General features: G+C 37.6%; 6 protein-coding genes across 7 annotated transcripts in view; 4 read left to right on the forward strand and 2 right to left on the reverse strand.

Annotated features, from left to right (window-relative positions):
• Window positions 1-2733: 2733 nt before the first annotated feature.
• LOC109585142 (threonine--tRNA ligase, cytoplasmic-like) lies at window positions 2734-6306 on the forward strand. Its single transcript, XM_020001104.1, has 4 exons — window positions 2734-2876; window positions 2981-3053; window positions 5732-5846; window positions 6024-6306. The coding sequence occupies exons 1-4, from the start codon at window positions 2758-2760 to the stop codon at window positions 6170-6172; spliced, it is 456 nt and encodes a 151-aa protein (XP_019856663.1). The 5' UTR covers window positions 2734-2757; the 3' UTR covers window positions 6173-6306.
• Window positions 6307-6676: 370 nt separating this feature from the next.
• On the forward strand, window positions 6677-8529 carry LOC100641649 (COMM domain-containing protein 10-like). The gene is made up of 8 exons (XM_003389231.3): window positions 6677-6765; window positions 6819-6909; window positions 6966-7076; window positions 7129-7200; window positions 7243-7326; window positions 7376-7483; window positions 7856-7915; window positions 8204-8529. The coding sequence occupies exons 1-8, from the start codon at window positions 6731-6733 to the stop codon at window positions 8240-8242; spliced, it is 600 nt and encodes a 199-aa protein (XP_003389279.1). The 5' UTR covers window positions 6677-6730; the 3' UTR covers window positions 8243-8529.
• A 1148-nt stretch (window positions 8530-9677) lies between these two features.
• LOC109585144 (uncharacterized) lies at window positions 9678-12377 on the reverse strand. 2 transcript variants are annotated; one of them, XR_002186349.1, is made up of 7 exons: window positions 12350-12377; window positions 12038-12252; window positions 11257-11409; window positions 10722-10888; window positions 10351-10675; window positions 9857-10110; window positions 9678-9786 (listed from the first exon to the last, which is right to left on the reverse strand). XR_002186349.1 is itself a non-coding variant. In XM_020001108.1 (6 exons), the coding sequence occupies exons 2-6, from the start codon at window positions 12243-12245 to the stop codon at window positions 9911-9913; spliced, it is 1053 nt and encodes a 350-aa protein (XP_019856667.1). In that variant the 5' UTR covers window positions 12246-12252; window positions 12350-12377; the 3' UTR covers window positions 9678-9910. The 2 variants fall into 2 exon arrangements, 1 of the variants encoding a protein (XP_019856667.1); XM_020001108.1 differs by having other exon boundaries at window positions 9678-10110.
• A 137-nt stretch (window positions 12378-12514) lies between these two features.
• Window positions 12515-14490, forward strand: LOC100641776 (tumor necrosis factor alpha-induced protein 8-like). The gene is made up of 3 exons (XM_011408009.2): window positions 12515-12672; window positions 12742-12826; window positions 13657-14490. Coding segments are annotated over exons 2-3 (567 nt in total). The 5' UTR covers window positions 12515-12672; window positions 12742-12825; the 3' UTR covers window positions 14223-14490.
• A 61-nt stretch (window positions 14491-14551) lies between these two features.
• On the reverse strand, window positions 14552-17393 carry LOC100641902 (AT-rich interactive domain-containing protein 3A-like). The gene is made up of 7 exons (XM_011408010.2): window positions 17109-17393; window positions 16676-17020; window positions 16554-16626; window positions 16396-16490; window positions 16247-16335; window positions 15131-15915; window positions 14552-15045 (listed from the first exon to the last, which is right to left on the reverse strand). Exons 2-7 carry the CDS (start codon window positions 16982-16984, stop codon window positions 14909-14911), a joined length of 1488 nt encoding a protein of 495 aa, XP_011406312.1. The 5' UTR covers window positions 16985-17020; window positions 17109-17393; the 3' UTR covers window positions 14552-14908.
• A 631-nt stretch (window positions 17394-18024) lies between these two features.
• The window catches only part of LOC100642026 (hemicentin-1-like), an 8852-nt gene continuing 8425 nt past the window's right edge, over window positions 18025-18451 (forward strand). Inside the window, exon 1 of the mRNA XM_003389234.3 lies at window positions 18025-18042. Within this exon, the coding sequence (XP_003389282.1) occupies window positions 18025-18042 (18 nt within the window). The remainder of the gene's footprint in view (window positions 18043-18451) is intronic.

Consider the following 18451-nt stretch of genomic DNA (forward strand, 5'->3'; position numbering starts at 1 on the left):
TGTAGACTGTATTTGTAATGATGGTATACTACATGTATGTCTGCAAGGCATATGTTATAGTCTGTGTACATGTAAGTCTATATGTTTGTTAGTACTGTCATTTACATGTATATACATGTAGTTGTACATATACATGTACATGTACATGTGCATCTGTAATCCTACCTCATGCATTACTTGTATTAAAGTACTGCCCATGCATTATATGCTACATGAGTATATGTACATCAGCATGTGTGATGGAGGTAAGAGGTTGGTAAGCCACTAGTCTTGATAGTAACTATTGATCAATTACCATTTGGTTGGGTATGTGTCTGTTGTACGTTACCAGCTGTTTATAATATGGGATTGAGGTTAGAACGCCTTTTTGTCCACAAGCATTATGTAACACGTACTTTGTAGTATACATTATATCATATTATTATTATTATTAATCATTATTCTTATAAATGTGAACTGCACATTAGCAAAGGAACATGTAGGAGATTGTCATTATTATTGCGTGTGAAATGTCCTTGAAGCCAAATGCATGTAACACATATTCAGATCTTTTTGATCAATTGGTTTATAATTGCTAGTTGAAATGATATAAAGAACATGAAAACAGCAATATATAATGTTGTTTTAGTTAAAACTTGAACTAAGAATTAATTTAAAAGGATAAGCAAGGCAAGGCATAACTAACATTTAATATTGTACTAACTAAAGCTAATTTAGTAAGGCTATTTTGATCCTCATTAAATAACTAAACTAACTAAGAAGAAAAGAGAATCTTAAAAAAATAACTATAATTAAATGAAAGTACTGGCACTTCTTTTTTTTAGCTAAAGTGTTTTATAGTACTGATAATATTGATACTGTTATATGCTCAGGTGACAATTGACATTCAACAATGGGCCACTGTCTCTTTTTATGGCACAATGTGTACAAGTGCTTGCATTGTCTATAGCAGTCCATTGAGTGTTAATGGTCTAAACTGTAACTCTCTCATTGGCGCTATAGTACCCTTGATATTCTCCTGTCTGCCACTTTAGAACAAAAAAGATACGTGTGCGTGTGAATCGTCATAAAAAATTAATGAGTTTTCAATCTAAAATATGTGCAAAACAATCTGTAGGCTTTTATAGTGAGTACATGTACATGTACATAGGAAATACAAGAGAGAGAGAGAGAGAGAGAGGGACAGAAGGATATATAGAATAGAAAAGGCTTAGAAAGAGATGCATATTAGCACATTTGTCATGATTACATGAAGTTAAATCACTGCCAAACATCAGTAGTGATATAATATGCCCTGTGCTATGCGCATGTGTGTGTCTGCTTACATGTGATATCAATTTCATGTCTTTTATTGTGGTTCTATCCTCTAGGATGTGCAATATAGTAATTGCTTCCATTTTAAAGATAAACCATGCATCCAATTAACCCTTACGTGATCCCACCTCATCCTCTTTCCCTCCCTTCCATTCCCTTGCCTTCTTATGTAAATAGAATTACTTAGTTAGTGGCTCTGCATCCTCATGCTTGTATGGCTTTTAATGACATCTGGGCTCTTTTAATATCTCTTTCCTTCATTCTTTCCTCTTCTAGCCTTTCCTTCCTTGTCTGTAATTAGCTGCTTGTTGGGCAGAAAAAGAGAGAAAGAGGGGGAGATAGAAGGAGGAAGAGAGAGAGAGTGGGGGAAGGAGGAAGAGAGAGAGGGAGAAGGAGATGGAAGGAGAAAGAGAGAGAGAGAGGGAGATGGAAGGAGAAAGAGAGAGAGGGAGGGAGATGGAAGGAGAGAGAGGGGGGGAAGATTAAGGGAGGGAAAAGGGTAGGGAGAGAGGGAGAATGAGCTATTATGTTTTCCTTTTGTTGCCGGTTGATTACATTATATGAAAGTGCTCTAAAGCTAATGCCATTAGGATATAAAGCAATCCCTGTGTAGTGGAATGCACTCAATTAAGACAGGGACCACTGCTTGTGGTTATTCTAGCCTTCACATCAAAGGCATTTCAATGTTATCCCAATGATAACAATGTAGTGAGCAAGGAAATACACACCACAATCAGCAGTGCATTATAAAGTATGAAGGTGTGTGTGTGTGTGTGTGTGTGTAATATTCCTTTGTAGTCATACTCTTCTAATGCAGTGGTTGCTATGTCCATACATTAATATCAATACATGCACACATATGCATATAATATGCTCTTATGATTTCTCCTTTTAGATTGTGAATGTCTCCTTTCAATTGTGAATGGAGTGATTCTATTGCAGGCTTTAATAATTTTCTTTCTTGATTTGATGAGTATACATTTATGTGTGCTTGCTGAACTATGTGGAATGTTATTGTACGAGTTTTTCTGTTTATTATTAACTGGATTTTTCTAATTTTTATACTCTAATCTTCCTCTTTGTTGCCCAAGCCTATTGTTTATTTTATTACAGTCTAATGAGTCCCATTGTGTGTGCATGTACATGCACTGTATATACATGTACATGTATTTATTAAGGTGTGGATTAAAGTGGAATTAATCCATCACCACTAAGACACCTTAATAGTGAAGACACGTATTCCCAATTGGCAAGCTCAGCCTATACAAAAGCACCTCTACAATGATGAGAGTCATACCTCTGTATTGAGAAGAGGTTATATAGGCCAGTATATTAGCTCTTTTCCCTCCTCCCTCCTCTTCTTTCAACCTTTATCAAGGTTTATATGTACTGGGTATTGGAAGGTCAGAGCACCTGATAACCTAATCTCTATCATTGTCTTTCATGTATAGGGGTGAGAGTGATGAAAGAAAGCAAAAGCGTCCTGTTATCATACATAGAGCTATCCTTGGATCAGTTGAACGCTGCATTGCTGTATTGACAGAGAGCTATGGAGGGAAATGGTAGGAGGAAGAGTGGTCTGTTTAGCTCTTAATCTTTATGTGACGTACTATCATTATACATGCACACACACACATACTCTCTCTCTCTCTCTCTCCCTTCTTAGGCCATTCTGGCTTTCTCCCTGTCAAGTTATGATAGTACCAGTTGCATCAACTTTTGATGAATATGGTTTACAGGTAAGACTATACATGTATGAGTCCTGGACCATGCACTTATAAAAGTTGCTCCAAAGTTTGGCCAACGACCCTGGACTATATAGTACAGGGATCTTCATCAAAAATGGCTACGAGAGAATTCTTCATTTTTTATAATTTATTTTATACATATACATGTTCTTATGCACCATAGAAAGTTTGAGCTGATTCCGATCAAAATTGTATTTTTTACAAATTTTTTAAGTTACTAAAAATCAGGCCAAAGTCCCTGTACTATAGTACAGTGTCTTTGGCCAAATTTGATCAAAAATGACTAGGAAAGAATTCTTTATTTTTATATTTTTTCCTGATGCATATACATGTTTTTATGCTGCGTAGAAAGTTTGAGCTAATTCTGATCAAATCTGGATTTTTTACAAATTTTTAAAGTCGCTCCAAAATCACAACTGGCTTTTACATTTTCTGATACATGTACTGTACATATTCTTATGTTATGTATCATGCTGCTTGAGCTAATTCCAATAAAAATTACATTCTTTACTGAAATCATTATTACATGTACACATGTACATGCATTTACATGTAATAAGTACATACATGTACATGTACATGTAAGTACTAGCGTGATCATGATTGAGCTGATTTCTTGGAATCAATGCCATCACTTATACTTTTGCAAACGACTGAATGAATTGAGTACAAATGAGTTCAATAAGAGTATAAATTAGTGACTATGCACGCAGTAGTAAACAAGAGAAGTGAGGTAACTAACTTTTGTGGGTTTGTAATGTCAAGTATGATTATTGATACCAGTCCTATTTATATTGGTATATATGGGTACATTATAGCTCCTACATTGCTTGCATTCCTCTCTCTGTCTCTGTCAGGCATTGCTGTAATCTTACATAATTATGATCGTTAATATCAAATTTATGAATTTTTATTTACATTTTTTGATTGTAGGATCATAGATAGCAAAACTAAGTTGACCAACTTGTCATTGCAATCTCTTTTGCTCATTTATTACGTTTAGAACTTTTAAAGCTTGGAACGATTTTAGTCCTGCTACATGTACATGTATGTACATTGGTTCTTGAAAATTTATGCTTAAATTATAGTCTTCAGTTTATACTCTAATACTTATAGGTATATTAAAGCAGCTGTTGTATCTTTTAATATTGTCTTGCTGGCTTTCCTGATAATTAGCATATCTTACATTGTACTCTCTCTTCTTTTTTTTCTTTGATATCATTCTGTGTGTATTAATACCTCAGTATATAATCTGTTTATATACAACCCAGATGTTTGGAGTAGCTGTTAAAATATCCGATTACATCCAACCAGAGTCTGTTTGGCTATTGTTCTGATAGAAATCTTATCAAAGATAAACTTATGCGCATAATTGCTGCTAGTGTTACCAAGTCGTGCTTGTACACAGTCAAATTCCTTTGTATGCCCTGACTTATGCTATTTATGTGATTAGCTTTGATATATGATTGCTAGTAATTTTTGTCATTCAATAGTCCATGACTAACTTCCATTCTGTAAAAACAAACCAATTGTCATCAGTTAGTATCTTTAAATGACTTGAAAGCTTTTGAAGAAGAATTAGAACCTCCGCAGGCGACTGTTACCTTAAAGTGTCCGTGCTCATTATTTTTGAGTCCATCTTAGCCCTAATGCAACCTTTGTACTACAGAGCCTTGTACCCATAGAACATCCACTATATCTAATGCACAGAATCCATATTAGCTCTCTATTATTACATTATTAAAGATTTCAAGCATTCATGCATCTTTGAATTGTAATTAGATAGTGTATCTGTTCATGGGCTCAAGGGTATCGCCTGTCGAAGAGAGACGTAAACACCTTACATGTTACGACACACCCTCTCTCGATTTAATCAGTTTAATTACATGTACATGTATGCGTCGATTAACGTTTTTTTTTGCATTTTTTTGACAAGGGGAACTTGTGTCAGACAAGAAAGGGAAATGGAGAGGAAGGAGAGTTTGAGGGAGTGGATTTAATGTGTTTCGAGGGAGAAGGCATAGATGTAATTGTGCTTATCATCTGTTGGTATTGGCTAAATTGGTACTGGAGGGATTTCTCTAGTAAACAATGTGTGTAAGGAGGTATGGAAAAATCTTAATTCTGATTTGTAAAATGGCACAATATGACAATATTTATCATTACAAACAATTTAATCGCGGGAAGAGTGAGTGAGAGAATTTTAATCAGCGATTATAAGGATGAGATAATCTTTCTTTATTGACACTCTATGTTTATGCTAGCTCTCAATCTCTGCCTTGCATCTTGCCCAAATATTGGCCATCGATCTGTACATATACTATGTCACACATCAAAGGGATCCTCTGCCATAAGAGCTCCTATTGTGTTTCATTTCTATATAACCTGATCATGTTTAAAGGGGCTGGTTTAGCCCTGTCTTGTGAGACTCCAGTTGAGACTTGATATCAGTTGGTCATAGATTCGTGGCTTAACTTGATATGCTTGATGCCTTTAGAAAAATAGTAACTGGAGATTGGATTTTTATGCTGTGTTTCCTGGTGTGTGTGTGCATTAGCCCATGCTTATAATCAAGAGTTCACCTTTTTATAATGTATACAGTATCTGTGGAACTGTGTGTGTCCATGATTTTAATGACATCATCACTCTCTCTCTCTCTCTCTCTTCAGGTTAAACAAAGACTCCATGATGCTGGTTTCATGGTTGACATTGATCTCTCAACTGGTGATACTATGAACAAGAAGATAAGAAATGCCCAACTTGAGCAATTCAACTACATACTAGGTGAGCCTCCACCCATTCTACTGCAAGGCTCTGCAATTGTTGTACATGTAGTCTGTCATGCAAATTAAATAATTTATTTGTCATAAAAATTACGTGTACATTGTACATGTTATATATTATTGTAATTATTAATTCTAGAAAATTATTATTATGCGCATAATTTATATGTTCTTTTAGTTGTTGGAGAGAAGGAGGTCGCTGGTCAAACGGTTAATGTGAGGACGAGGGACAATGTGGTGCACGGTGAGGTGACACTGGATAGGCTAGTGGCGAGACTTAAGGAGCTGAAGGAGAGCCGTACACTTGAGGACACAGGAGGATTCTAAACTTGAGTCCTGCAACCTGCGTAGCAATAATAATAATAATAATAATAATAACAACAATAATGAATATAATTAAAATAGTATTGCTTTTGAATAATAACAAAGTTATAATTGATGGCTATTTTTTGTAAAAACAACAATGTATATCAGCTATACTGTACATGTACTTGCTTTGCAAAATTTGTGTGTGTGTGTGTATGGTAGTGAATGGATTGTAAAACAAAGTAATCAGGGACTAGATTTTCCTTTGTAATCATAACATGCTTGTATCATCACTGAGTTTAATGATGTTGATATTATATATAGTTTTTGATGGTTCTTTTTCTATTTCATCTGTTGTAATGCAATACCTGTCTGTGTTATTGAATGTAGTTTAATATAACACAATTATAATGGAATTATGACAATGAAAGCATGCTAATAACATGGGCCATTAGCTTTGGTTGTTTAATATAATAGGGCCAGTCTATTAAAACAACAATAGCTAAATGCATTGAGCTACTAATTATTTTGCGTGGGTGTTCCGTTAAGTCGAAGGTGTGGCTCATTAGCGAAATCAAAATGGCGTCCGTCGTTCTATTCCAGCCTTCGCCTAGGTAAGAATAACTCTTGACTGAAGAGGGATATTATGCTTTTATCTCTCCCTTAGCTTAAAGAAAGCGGCTGGTCTTATTAATGAGGCTAATTCTGACACTTTTGGCAAGATACTTTCCAGAACACTACAAAAACTCCATCTGAAGGTAGGGAGGGGTTTTATTGGGCGTGGTAATCACGTGACCATTCCTCTTTTCCACAGACCGACTCGGTTTTCAGTGAGGATGAAATCGAAAAGCTTCAAGGCTCCCTCGGGTTAGACTCGCAAGATCTCGAGCTCCTTCTCGAAACGACCGTATTCATATTTCAACAGGTACACCTAGTGTGGGCGTGGTTGACCGCACCCCCTTATCCTATTGTAATAGGCTGCATATAATATAGCAAAAGTTCAAGTCCTTCAAAAGCAATTACAAGAGATTGGACTTAACGAAGAAAAGGTAAATGAGGCGTGATATGTATTATAATCATTTTCTTCATAGGCGGGTCTCTTTTCCCAGATATGGGGCAGTCATGGGAAATTAGTCGTCGAGAAACTCCGTTCTCATCAGTTCTATCCAAGTCAAGTGAGCAGCATATTACTTGATCATGGCCTCGTGATTGTGTTTTTAATAGCTGGAGGAGACAAAATGGCGGCTCAACCTTCAAATGGCCGACTCGTCTTTTTCGAGACTGAAGGAACCGAATGCCATTTTTGAACTAACTGTTTCAGGAAAGGAAAAGGTACACACACACTTCTATTATTCTTCCCTTTCTCTCTCTCTCTCTCTCCCCCCCTCTCTCTCCTCTCTCTCCTTCCTAATAGCATATACATGTATACTCATGAATCAATAATTAATGTCAACACAGTCATATTGTCTAAGTTATTCCCTGATTATGCTTAGCTTGTAATCCAATTAGTTTATGGATGAATGTAAACAGTCTCACACTTTTCCAAATTATTATGAATTGTTCTGCTATACGGAAACCAAAACCTCCTATTAATTTGCAATTGTTCAACTAGTAACCGTTTCCATTGTTTGTCTTATCATTGGCATTGTTATTTCAAACAGTGGTTTTACTTTTTAATAATGGCCTCCCTCCTCTATCATCTAGGAGACAGAGAAGATAAAACTGGACTTTAACCACTCCGAACTCTACCAATTCTACAAGCAGGTAATTCCTATCTCCCTGGCAACCGTTGCCCTGGCGATTGTTGCCTTGGTAGCCATTGTCATGGAAGCATGAAAGATCCATGCCCCCATCTTTCCTTTTAATGTCTGCCAGGGGATTAATACTTTGGCTGGTTAAGACAAGTTGGATTTAAATGTGTTTATTGGAAGGGGCAAATCTATACATGTGCATACGTGTACATGTATCAATGTTGTATATGCATGTATATATACTTATATATTATTAATACTTATATGTATTGTGTATTTTTCCTTTTGTTTTATGGTATAGCTTGAAAGCATACAAGATCAGCTTGATTCTCTTAATTAATTTGTACATTACTTAGGAAAACTAATAGATTTATTATTATTGTTATTATTATTATTATTATTATTATTATTATCATTATTATTGTGTTATTGTATTGCTATTGTTGTTGCTGTTATTTTTATCTTTCTCTAGTTTCGATTTCTTAGCTTTCAATGTCTCCTCTCTTTCTCACTCACTCTCTCTCTCTCTCTCTCCATCTCCTTGTCTCTCCTCTAAAGTTATGGTGTATGGAAGTATGTATGTATATTACTTTGCTGTTTAAAGAAATCAACAATTTTAAAAAACTATCCTCTCCTCTCTCTCTCTTTATGGCCTTCAATATAGCAAACAATAACAAGCATAATAGTGACATCACAATAACAGTCACATCTCCATTGTATTCATAATACATTGCATCACATATTACATTGTTTTATTTTATGTATACACACACAGCAGAGTGTGTATCATCATTATAGTTGTGTTGGAACAATAATTATGCAAGTGTGTGTGTACATATGCATATAATAGTTGTATTCATTTCAGATCATGTGTCGTATATAAATTATGACTAAACTCAATTTCTCCCTACATCGAATGACAAACTGTGGCCAATGTGTTAAATCAACATTGCTCTGAAATGAATAACATTTGTTAGACTCCATTACTATTCTGAGGTGTTGGTACACTGGATTTGTTTGGGAATGGGTTGTTTTGAAAGTGTGATTGTGTATTTAACGGAATTTTTGTATATGTACTTTCAATGGGTAATGAAGACAATGATGTTAGTAATTATATGCTTCATATTATACGCGTGTTGTTTGTATTGCTTTGCATGTTATCATCTCCCTCTCTTCCATTCCTTCCTTCACCTACATGCATCTATGTGTTAAGTGTAATCTCTTTATTTAGGACATCATTGGGCCCACACTACCTGTCCTTAATACATGTACAGTGTAGCCTCTTCATTAAGGACACCATTGGGCCCACACTACCTGTCCTTAATACATGTACAGTGTAGCCTCTTTATTAAGGACACCACTGGGCCCACACTACCTGTCCTTAATACAGAGGTGTCCTCATTTCAGAGGTACTTTTGTATAGGCTTGTATTAACACAATTGGGACATTACAAAATGTTCTCATTATAAAGGCTCTGTACATAATCTCTCTCACTTGTGTCTCTTAATCTTAATTATCATCTTAGATTGCTTTCTATGGTCTGTCACACAACATCATCTCTAAGTAGTACTCCTTTTCTGTGTATTGCCCTAGTATTTGCTAATTCCCAGAAAGGATATCACATTTCAGATTGAGAGTTCCGACCATTGTGAACCCAATTGACAGCTCCCCACAGCAACAATAGTGTTCATTAATGTGAATGAATAGCCCCTTACTGCATGAATGTACCCCGTATGTGTATGTCACATGCAGTTATACTTCCATCCTTTTATTGCTTTACATTATAAGAGATATCATGAATAAATGTAATAAAACACAAGAGATAAATGAATGAGAGCATACATGCGTGTAATATTATAAGCACAGAGAGTCAATCACTTCCCGCTAGCAATAATAATGATCATATATAATGAGAGTTAACATAATGTAAATAGATTGTAAACAAGTGACATACTTTATCGCCACAACAAAAGAGCGATAGTAGTGGGCAAGGGATCAAAGAGAACGTTCAAATGTTTTGTAAGGTCTCCTCCAATAGAGAAGCTATTCCAAGGGCTTCTGCACATTTCTTTACCTGCTGAATCTGCTGGGGCATTGAATTACGTTTTAATATCTTTCTCAGTTCATAGGAGGAATGAATAATGAAAGGATGTAGATTGAATGCCTTGCCAAGTGATAGGCACATAGTCAAGACTACAGCTTCAGTTCCTGCATATATTGAAAGGGCAGAGAGAGAGAGAGAATAGTAAATGACATATTTATATCATTATAATTAAACCTGGCCTATTAGTAATGGTGGTTTAGTGTACTTGGAAATGCTTTGTTAATTATTAATAGCATTACCAGTGAATATAAGAGCCCCTTAATAAAATCAATGCCATTGAACACAAATTCCCATGATCACAACAAACATACATGTACCAGACAAGTACAGAGGGTTCACACTACCTGGTGCTGTCACAGTAGGCAATGTACCATTATACAGGAATCCCACCATCAGCGTAAACGGGCCACTGGGGACATCATGAACGCATAGTATATGCTGGACCTGAGGCGGAATGGGTACCTGAGGATTGTGTAAACCGTTAGGTACCAAGGGCAGAATCCCTTCCATGCCCATACCCAGTTTAAAGTGAGTGATGGAGAGAGAGGGAGAGGGTTGAGCCATGCGACACTGGACAGAGAAAGGAGAGCGGGTTTGGACCATCTCCAACGACAGGACCATGACTCTTATAAGCGATCCACTCGCTATACCTTGTGATCGTAAAGTTGCCTAGGACGCATTCGCTTTATTACAAATCTACTACTGAAAGCCTTACTTTGTCTTGGAGCTCAGTTTCGTTGTGAAACAGTTTAAGCTGATTGTGTAAAATAGTGCGATCCTGCATACTGATTTTCTCTTTTAAGTCGGAGATGAATTCATTACCACGAACCCAAACAATGTGTTGGAGTCCATTTGAAGCTATAAGTTGAACTGGATACGGAGCTAGGAGAAGGAATAAAAGGAAGGAGGTTGTAATAGACAAAAAAATAATGAAGGAAATAAATAATAATAATAATAATAATACGAATTAATGGTAACAATTAGGAAAGAAAGCTCCGTTATTAAAATAAACTGTAAAAGCTAACTAACAATCAAAACTGTTTTAATTACAGGCCAGATATCCTGCTAATGTAACATAAGTGCAGGACAAATGAAGGAAAAGAGAGAGAGAGAGAGATAAAAGATAATCTATAATTGGTTCATTAATCAATTAAGTACATATATGAACATTCCTTTAGCACCCACAACCATCCACTAATAGCCTCACCCACGCACTAACTAATTAATGCATTATAATTAAGTGAACTTACGTTCCTGATTATAGAGCAAGACTTTGAGTCCTTTACAAATTGAGGCCAGTATCCCTCTACAGACATAAAGAATGCAGCCATCGCTGAACATTATGACCGTGTCGGATGCTATGTGATACGGATCATTCAGTTGATTCCAGAGACATTTATACACTGTTAATCAAAATACCAAGTAATTGATAGCATTCATAACATTGCAAGTACAGGAGTTAGACAAACTGTTTTATAAAAGCTGTTTTTATAGCAACAACAAGTTTAATTCTCTTGTAGCGGTTCAGCAAGGGCTATACACAGAAATTTGAAAGACCAATTAGATAATTTGTCATTAAAATTTCAAAGCCAATTTTAGGAAAAAAACCAGTACAGGGTTGTTGGCCAAAATTTCATCAAAAATCACTAAGAGAGAATTCTCCATTTTTATTACCTTTTCTTATACATATACATGTACTTATGTTGCATAGAAAGTTCAACCTAGTTCTGATCAAAATTAGATTTTTAATAAATCTTTGAAGTTGCTCAAAAATGACTAAGGCCAAAGTCCCTGTACTATTATAGTACAGTGTCTCGGGCCAAATTTCACCAAAATTGAAAAGGAGAGAATTCTCCATTTTTATGTTTTTTTTCTGATACATATATATACATGTAGGTATGTAATTATGCTGCGTAGAAAGTTTGAGCCAATTCCAATCAAGTTAGGATTTTTTATGAATTTTTTGAAGTTGCTTCAAAATCAAACCACAATTGCATTAATTATAGATTATAGTGTGCCTAAGGTGCTTACAATCAAGTGGTACTGGTTTCTCATCTTCATGTTCAGGAAGTTTAGCCACACCCATACCCTGTGTTTGAATAGGAGGCTGCTTTTCTCTCAATTTTGCAATGTATAGTGGACGAGTTGACTTGTTAATGGGCCCAGCGTCTATTTTATATTGAATAAGAGCTTGTCTCAGCTCCTCGTCAGTCATGCTTTCGTCCATGTGACTCGCCATGTTGTACCTATTAATATTAATGAAATATCAATTATTATTTATGGCTAAGAATGTGATAATTGTTATACAAATTAATGTAATGGCTATAATGTTTACAAAATAACTTGTTATGCTTTATTGTGCATTGGAGGATGTTGTTCCTTTATGGTGCATGATATCAGTATGATATAGTCAGTCATGAATTAGAAATCATGATGCCTAAATCTTGCAATCATCAGCTGATGAATCTGTTCATGCAGACCAGCAACGCCTTTTTATCCCAAAGTCACGTGGGCGTTAATTTCTCCTCCTTTTAGCTTGCGGGTACAAGTGAATACTGAATAAAGATACAGTCAGTGTGTGTGTGTTTGAGCCTAAAATAGCTGACGCAGTCTCTGTAGAGTAGTGCCAGTGTGTTGTTTATACTCTTATCATAGCAGATTGGACGGTTAGTTGCTCTTCTCTCTCATTCCTACACGTGATCATATTACCTTCGTCTCTCTATGTATATTTTTAGGTTTATTAGCGTTGGCCTGTGGTGTGTCTCATAAAGCCCACTCCCTCTCTCTTTCTCAGACACACTCGCCCTCGTGGACTTGAAAGTGAGTCTGAAATGCCTACACTTGTAAAGTGATAAACTGTTAGAAATTAGCCACAAATGAAGGTTTCATGTGACCACACCCTTGAATCAAAGGAGATAGAGGGATATGACTACCCCTCCTCCTTCTGTTTCTCCTCCTCACCTTTTGTTTGTCATCACAATTTTCTCACTTAGATCCACTTTGAGCCTCTTTTGTTTCCTGGTTGCTAACGAGATGGGTTCTATAGGCTGTCTATTTGTAGAATGTCTCCCCACTTAATAGCTTTCGGCTTCTCTCATTAGTCTTCAGGGGAGAATTCTCGTTACCGTCTAATATCCATTTAACAGCTTTGGGCGCTAGTTGTTTGGCAGGGGAGAAAGAGAGAGCTAGTGATATTATTATGTAAAGCATTTAGTTTTTAGGTTGTGTACTAACACTAAAATTTGTTTGAGGGGGTAACCTAAGCTCATATGTGATTTGATGTATAGCTTTGTCGGTGACAAGCTGTGATAATAAGAGTATACTTGTAATTTAGTAGTAATCGGTGTAGCCTTGACTAAAGTTTTATGGCTCTTTGCATTCAGTTGTTTGCCATCTCTGAATGGGATTAAGAGTTTATCAGGAATGAGTGATAGAATATTATACTCATCAAGTCTTTGATGTGTATGCACTCACTTCCTTGATTATTATCATGACCTCAACTAATGCTCCACTGTTAACACTTAGATCATCCATCCTCTCTCTGTCTCTTGCCCTTCCTCTCCTCACTCTAACTCTACTCCTTTTACTTCCCTTTCTCCTCCTCTTTCTCTCTTTCCTTCCTTCCCCTCTCTCTGCCTCTCCTCCATTAGTGGCTAGTAGTGGTTTCAGCTCTCATAATCTCAGTCTAAGGGTTCAGAAGAAAGTACTTGGAAAGCTATCAAACAAGACTTTAGCAAAGAGTTTTGTGGACGACGAGCTCTCTCAACTCCTCGACACTCTACACTTGATACTCTCAAAGGAATTCGAGTCGAGTGATGTGAGGTCGGAAAAGATTGTCAAAAACTTGATCAAGATCATCGTCAAACTCGGGATATTATACAAAAACAATCAGTTCAACGATGAAGAGCTTCAGTTGGGAATACAGCTTAGAAAGAAACTCCGCAATGCCGCACTGACCATCATCAGCTTCTACGAAGTTGATTTTTCATACGACCCTGTATATCTCATTAGCCTCGTCTCGGAAATCAACGAACTCCTTCACAAGATTGTGGAGCGACACTTAACACAGAAAAGTCACGCCAGGATCAACTCATTTACGGACGTTTTTCAAAATAAGGAACTCCTTGATAAGGTTTTTTTGCCTGATGGGGACTATCATTCTCATCTTGCTACCATTTCCAAGGCTTTCGATAAGGTGGTAGAGTCGGAATGGTAGTTACATGTAGCCCTGTAGCATAAATGTCAGTATTATAGTAATAGAAATTAATTTTATTTTATCTATTGAGATATTATTATTATCAGTCATCCTTCAGGCTAATTTAATAGGAGTTAGCATTTGTATTATATTTCTATTATTATGTTGTTGTTGGTGTCATACTTCCCTTTGTTTGTTCTTCATTTTTGTTCACAATAATATTATTATTGACTGGTCCACCTGTATTGTGTTGTCATTTACTATTTTACATCAAAAATAGAGTATAGTATCTATAAATTTGTACCTACTGCTGACTGCTGAGACACACTTAAAAGTTGATATGAGATTATGAAAAATCATGTCTATTGGTTTCTTAAATAATAACAATAATAATGATAATAATTTATGTTGATAATACACATGTAATATCTATAAGTGGAAAAAGGCAAGAAGTGTTGGAGAAAGAGAAAAAAAGTAGCTCTGTGTGGATATGTATGTCTGTGTTCAAAAATATGAATGATGTGTGCAGGTGTGTGTCTGCTTATGTGCTGATGTGTCCTTGTTGATGCAAGCACTCCAGTAGCTGCTGCTCAAAGCAGCTATCCAGCGACATGCAATGGAGAAGAAATATGAGAAAAGGAGAGACTTGACAATAGTATCTTGAAAAATAATCCTGTGAGTTCTGTCATTGTAATGAGCATAGGGCATCATCTCGGAGGGGGAGAGGAGAGAGTCTGGCTGGCGTGTATGGGCCTGGCAAAGAGGACTCCCTGGTATATGATGTTGTTCAGTTCAATTTGAACCAATATCGAAGGGCTGGTTTCCAAGTTGTTTGCACCTGTAGCTAAAAGAAAGGGAAGATCAAGTAATAACAAGTCATTAAACATCAAAGCGGTCTACCTACATACCTCCGCTGCATAGACACTCACTTGGTTTAATTGAGATATTTGTGAAAGGCATTCTACTACTGGATATGGCATTATCTGTACCACTGCTGCTTGTGTCAATTGCCATCTTTTTTGCAGGAGGCTCTTCCACTTGTTCTACCCTCTCTCTCACACTGATCTCATGCCTCCTCTCCAACGGAAGCTCCCCTCCACCAGTCATGTGTATCATTCCTCCAGACTGACCTGGAGTAAGGGCTGCCTGTAGCCCTGCAGCCGTGTGGAATAAAACTGGGATCTGGGGAGGAGGTGGAGTAGGAGTCTCTCTCTCATCCTGGCCCTTACGATCGGTCAACGAAGGACTAGAGGACTCGGATTTTAGGGGTATCATTGCTGTAGCTAATGGCGATGCTCCAGGTAGAGTCGTTGATGGGACAACGATTGGTAGTTGTGGATGGGCTGCACCCATTTGTAATAGCTGTGGAGCAGCTGCCGTCGTCATTCGTGGTGTATGTACAATGTGATGTCCACTGGGTGTGATGATAAACCCGCCTGAATAAGGAGGCATGTTTGAATGTGGTAGCGCTACTGTTCCGGGCGAGCTAATGAGATGAAGTCCGCTGGGAGTCCCTGTCACTGCGTATGCTGGTTGTGAGACTAGAGCCTCTCGTCTCTCTGTCTCTCTTCCGGTACTCCCAGGGTGTTGAATGTACTCTATGTTGTCGCTGTGTCTCCTATCTCTTTTGTTACTCTCTATGGCCAGTTGAAGCTCTTTGGGATCGGAGAGAGATTCTACTTCACATTCGTATGGATAAAGGTATTTTACATATCTGTGAGAAAGAGAGAGGGAGAGAGAAAGGGATTATTTAAGTAAGTGTGTTTGTTAGCTTTATGCCCTCCTACACAGCTATACAGTGTAAGTAGAAAATAAAGATAATTATTCATTGGGATATGATATAGTGTTATTTCAGCTGCCCTTTGATGTGAAATTAGATTAAGTGCTATACAGAGCTGACAACATTGTCACCATCCTTCTGGAATGCAGCCCAAAACCTCATCAAAACTAAGCATACACACACATGAACAAATGCACACTCACCCACACCATATCTACTGGTATATCATATTACTCTGTACTATTAAGACTTTAGTACTGCTTACTGTGAGCGCATAGTGAAAGCTGCACTTGTTATAGAAGCTGGAAGATTAAGTTCCTTTGCTATGTCCCTCCATGCTTTTTTCTTGATCACCTATTAGTATTGGAAAAATATCGGCAGTAGATAAAATCGTGGAGTCTTCATCGCCTTTACCTCTACTAGTCCGCCCCTCTCTACGACCAATTTAAATAGCTTGTACATATCTAGGGGCTGTTTCGCCATTATGGGTATTCTTGTAATGGGGGTCCCTGCATAATGAGAAGACAGTCATATCAGTAGGCTCTCGGCTTGCAAAATGTGCAGGTACCCACCTTTTTTAGCCATGTAATCAAAAAGTTTATCCAAGAAATCTTTTCTGTCCGATTCGTCAGAGAGGTTATATAGCTATGTATACAAGAAAATGAACTGAAAGAAATCTTTTTTAAAATCATACCTGTCGGAATTGCTCCTCGTAAGACCACTGCTTAACGGGGTTTTGCTGCGACTGGCAGCCAGAAGCGCCTTCTGTGCTGCTATCCATGGCGTCCTGTAGCGATGGAGAAGGTGATGGGGAGCCTTCAGAGCTGGACGCACCACCGTTGGAATGATCGTGTAGTATGGTCGCCTCTCGCATGCATATCTCTTCTTCTTCTTCTTCCTCCTCTTCCTCTTCGCAGTCCACTAGTCGGCGACAGTCCGAGTTGAGGCCCAATGATGGAGGCCCGCCAGTGGCACTGCTGCAAACTACTCTGTGTATCTCCATTGGTTGATTGTAATGGAAAAAAGCAGTTCCCCTTGCCTTTTCCAAGAAAAAAAAACAACAATAATAACAAAACACTGATGACAATCAGTTACTGTAGCTAAACTAGTTAAGGACTGCTACTTACAATTTTGTTTAAAAAATAGTCCTCAATGATTAAGCTGTTGTTTTGTAGCCTGTGATTTTCTCAGTAGTACGTGCCTTTCGGTTGGTGGCCTAGAGATGCTGCCGGACCAGCTGAGACTGATGAAAGCAGTGACAATTGAAAACAACTTAGTGCAGAGTCTGGCACAGACTAAGCTTAAGTCGAGTCGAAAGAAAGAGCGAGGGTTAGGGGCTGCTGCACTGCAAAGTCTCTGAGAGTCTTTCAACTCAAGAGCAGAAGGAATGCATCCAATAATGATAACTGTTATAATAAGTGGTTAACTTTAAAAAAGCTTGAGCATGTGAGTAGGTGGAGTTGTGTGGAAATGCTATATAATTATGGCGTCACGTCCATTTTACTTTTCATAACCATTAATAACATTAAGAAGGAGACCCTCCTCAAATTCATCTTTTTTTTTCAAGGCTATGAAAATAGAAAACACCCCATGCTCTTCTTTTTCTCATCTACTCTGATAAAATAATAACTCCTTCTAGTCTTGCTCAGCTCAAAACTACCAGCAGAGAGGGACCGGTCGATGATCATTATGCTGAGCGAGCGGGGCCCCTGCCCCATGATGGCCCACTGGCTTTGTTGTGCCCTACAAGACGGCTGATATCTCAACCCAAGCGGCTTCATTGTATTAGTCTTCCCTCCTAGTACGTGCAGGCGCTTGGAGAGCTCTGCTATTGGGCGAAGAGTCTGGGTAGCTCAAGGAGAGCAGCTTCTGCTATGGATGGAAGAATGCTCTTCTTTCTTTACATTGCAGTAAGATAGTAATGACACGTGTTTTAATATGCATCACAATTCATTTTCAAGGCTTCTATGATTGCAGTGACACACAGTCAGGACTACACTGTTCGTTTTCCTTTTGTTCCAGGCCGATTCTTAGTTCCAGAAGATGGGGTTCCTGTTCCAGGTAATCCATGATGGGTTATGGGTAGGGCTTAGTCGGCTTACCTTTTTGATAAAAGGGTACTATTGAACTTGTGTCTAAAATTATTTATATCCCCCCACACACACACACGCACCTTCAGTTGGAAACAGGGTCTATGTCCAACTGCCGAACACTACAGATGTATTAGAAGCAAGAATACGTCAAAGTGTCAATACTACTCTTGACTGTGGATTGTTTATTGACCGAGTAACTGCACTTCCTCTCGCTCGCAATTTCTATACTTATTGGACAGTGCGTCCAAGGACTACTGAAGGTGGTTTTACAGATAATCCATCAAATCTCACTGCTGGAGAGTAAGAATTATCCATCAAATTGAAATTGAGTCAATAAGCAATCATTTTGTAGATCTGCTAGTGGAATAGAAATTTTT

Source organism: Amphimedon queenslandica, unplaced genomic scaffold, assembly GCF_000090795.2.
Source record: "Amphimedon queenslandica unplaced genomic scaffold, v1.1 AMPQUscaffold_13111, whole genome shotgun sequence".
Taxonomy (NCBI): Eukaryota; Metazoa; Porifera; class Demospongiae; order Haplosclerida; family Niphatidae; genus Amphimedon; species Amphimedon queenslandica.

Excerpts from the sequence above, each read along its gene's own strand:
- LOC109585142 (XM_020001104.1), top strand. The coding sequence starts at position 2,758 with ATGTATAGGGGTGAGAGTGATGAAAGAAAGCAAAAGCGTCCTGTTATC. Across the intron at positions 2,877-2,980 it reads GAGAGCTATGGAGGGAAATG|GCCATTCTGGCTTTCTCCCT; the intron begins GTAGGAGGAAGA and ends CTCCCTTCTTAG. Across the intron at positions 3,054-5,731 it reads TTGATGAATATGGTTTACAG|GTTAAACAAAGACTCCATGA; the intron begins GTAAGACTATAC and ends CTCTCTCTTCAG.
- LOC100641649 (XM_003389231.3), top strand. The coding sequence starts at position 6,731 with ATGGCGTCCGTCGTTCTATTCCAGCCTTCGCCTAG. Across the intron at positions 7,201-7,242 it reads TTGGACTTAACGAAGAAAAG|GCGGGTCTCTTTTCCCAGAT; the intron begins GTAAATGAGGCG and ends TTTTCTTCATAG. Across the intron at positions 7,327-7,375 it reads ATCAGTTCTATCCAAGTCAA|CTGGAGGAGACAAAATGGCG; the intron begins GTGAGCAGCATA and ends TGTTTTTAATAG.
- LOC109585144 (XM_020001108.1), bottom strand. The coding sequence starts at position 12,245 with ATGGCGAGTCACATGGACGAAAGCATGACTGACGAGGAGCTGAGACAA. Across the intron at positions 11,410-12,037 it reads GAAACCAGTACCACTTGATT|TGTATAAATGTCTCTGGAAT; the intron begins GTAAGCACCTTA and ends TTTGATTAACAG. Across the intron at positions 10,111-10,350 it reads GCCTACTGTGACAGCACCAG|GAACTGAAGCTGTAGTCTTG; the intron begins GTAGTGTGAACC and ends CAATATATGCAG.
- LOC100641902 (XM_011408010.2), bottom strand. The coding sequence starts at position 16,984 with ATGGAGATACACAGAGTAGTTTGCAGCAGTGCCACTGGCGGGCCTCCA. Across the intron at positions 16,491-16,553 it reads TGATTACATGGCTAAAAAAG|GGACCCCCATTACAAGAATA; the intron begins GTGGGTACCTGC and ends CTCATTATGCAG. Across the intron at positions 15,916-16,246 it reads GCTTTCACTATGCGCTCACA|ATATGTAAAATACCTTTATC; the intron begins GTAAGCAGTACT and ends TCTTTCTCACAG.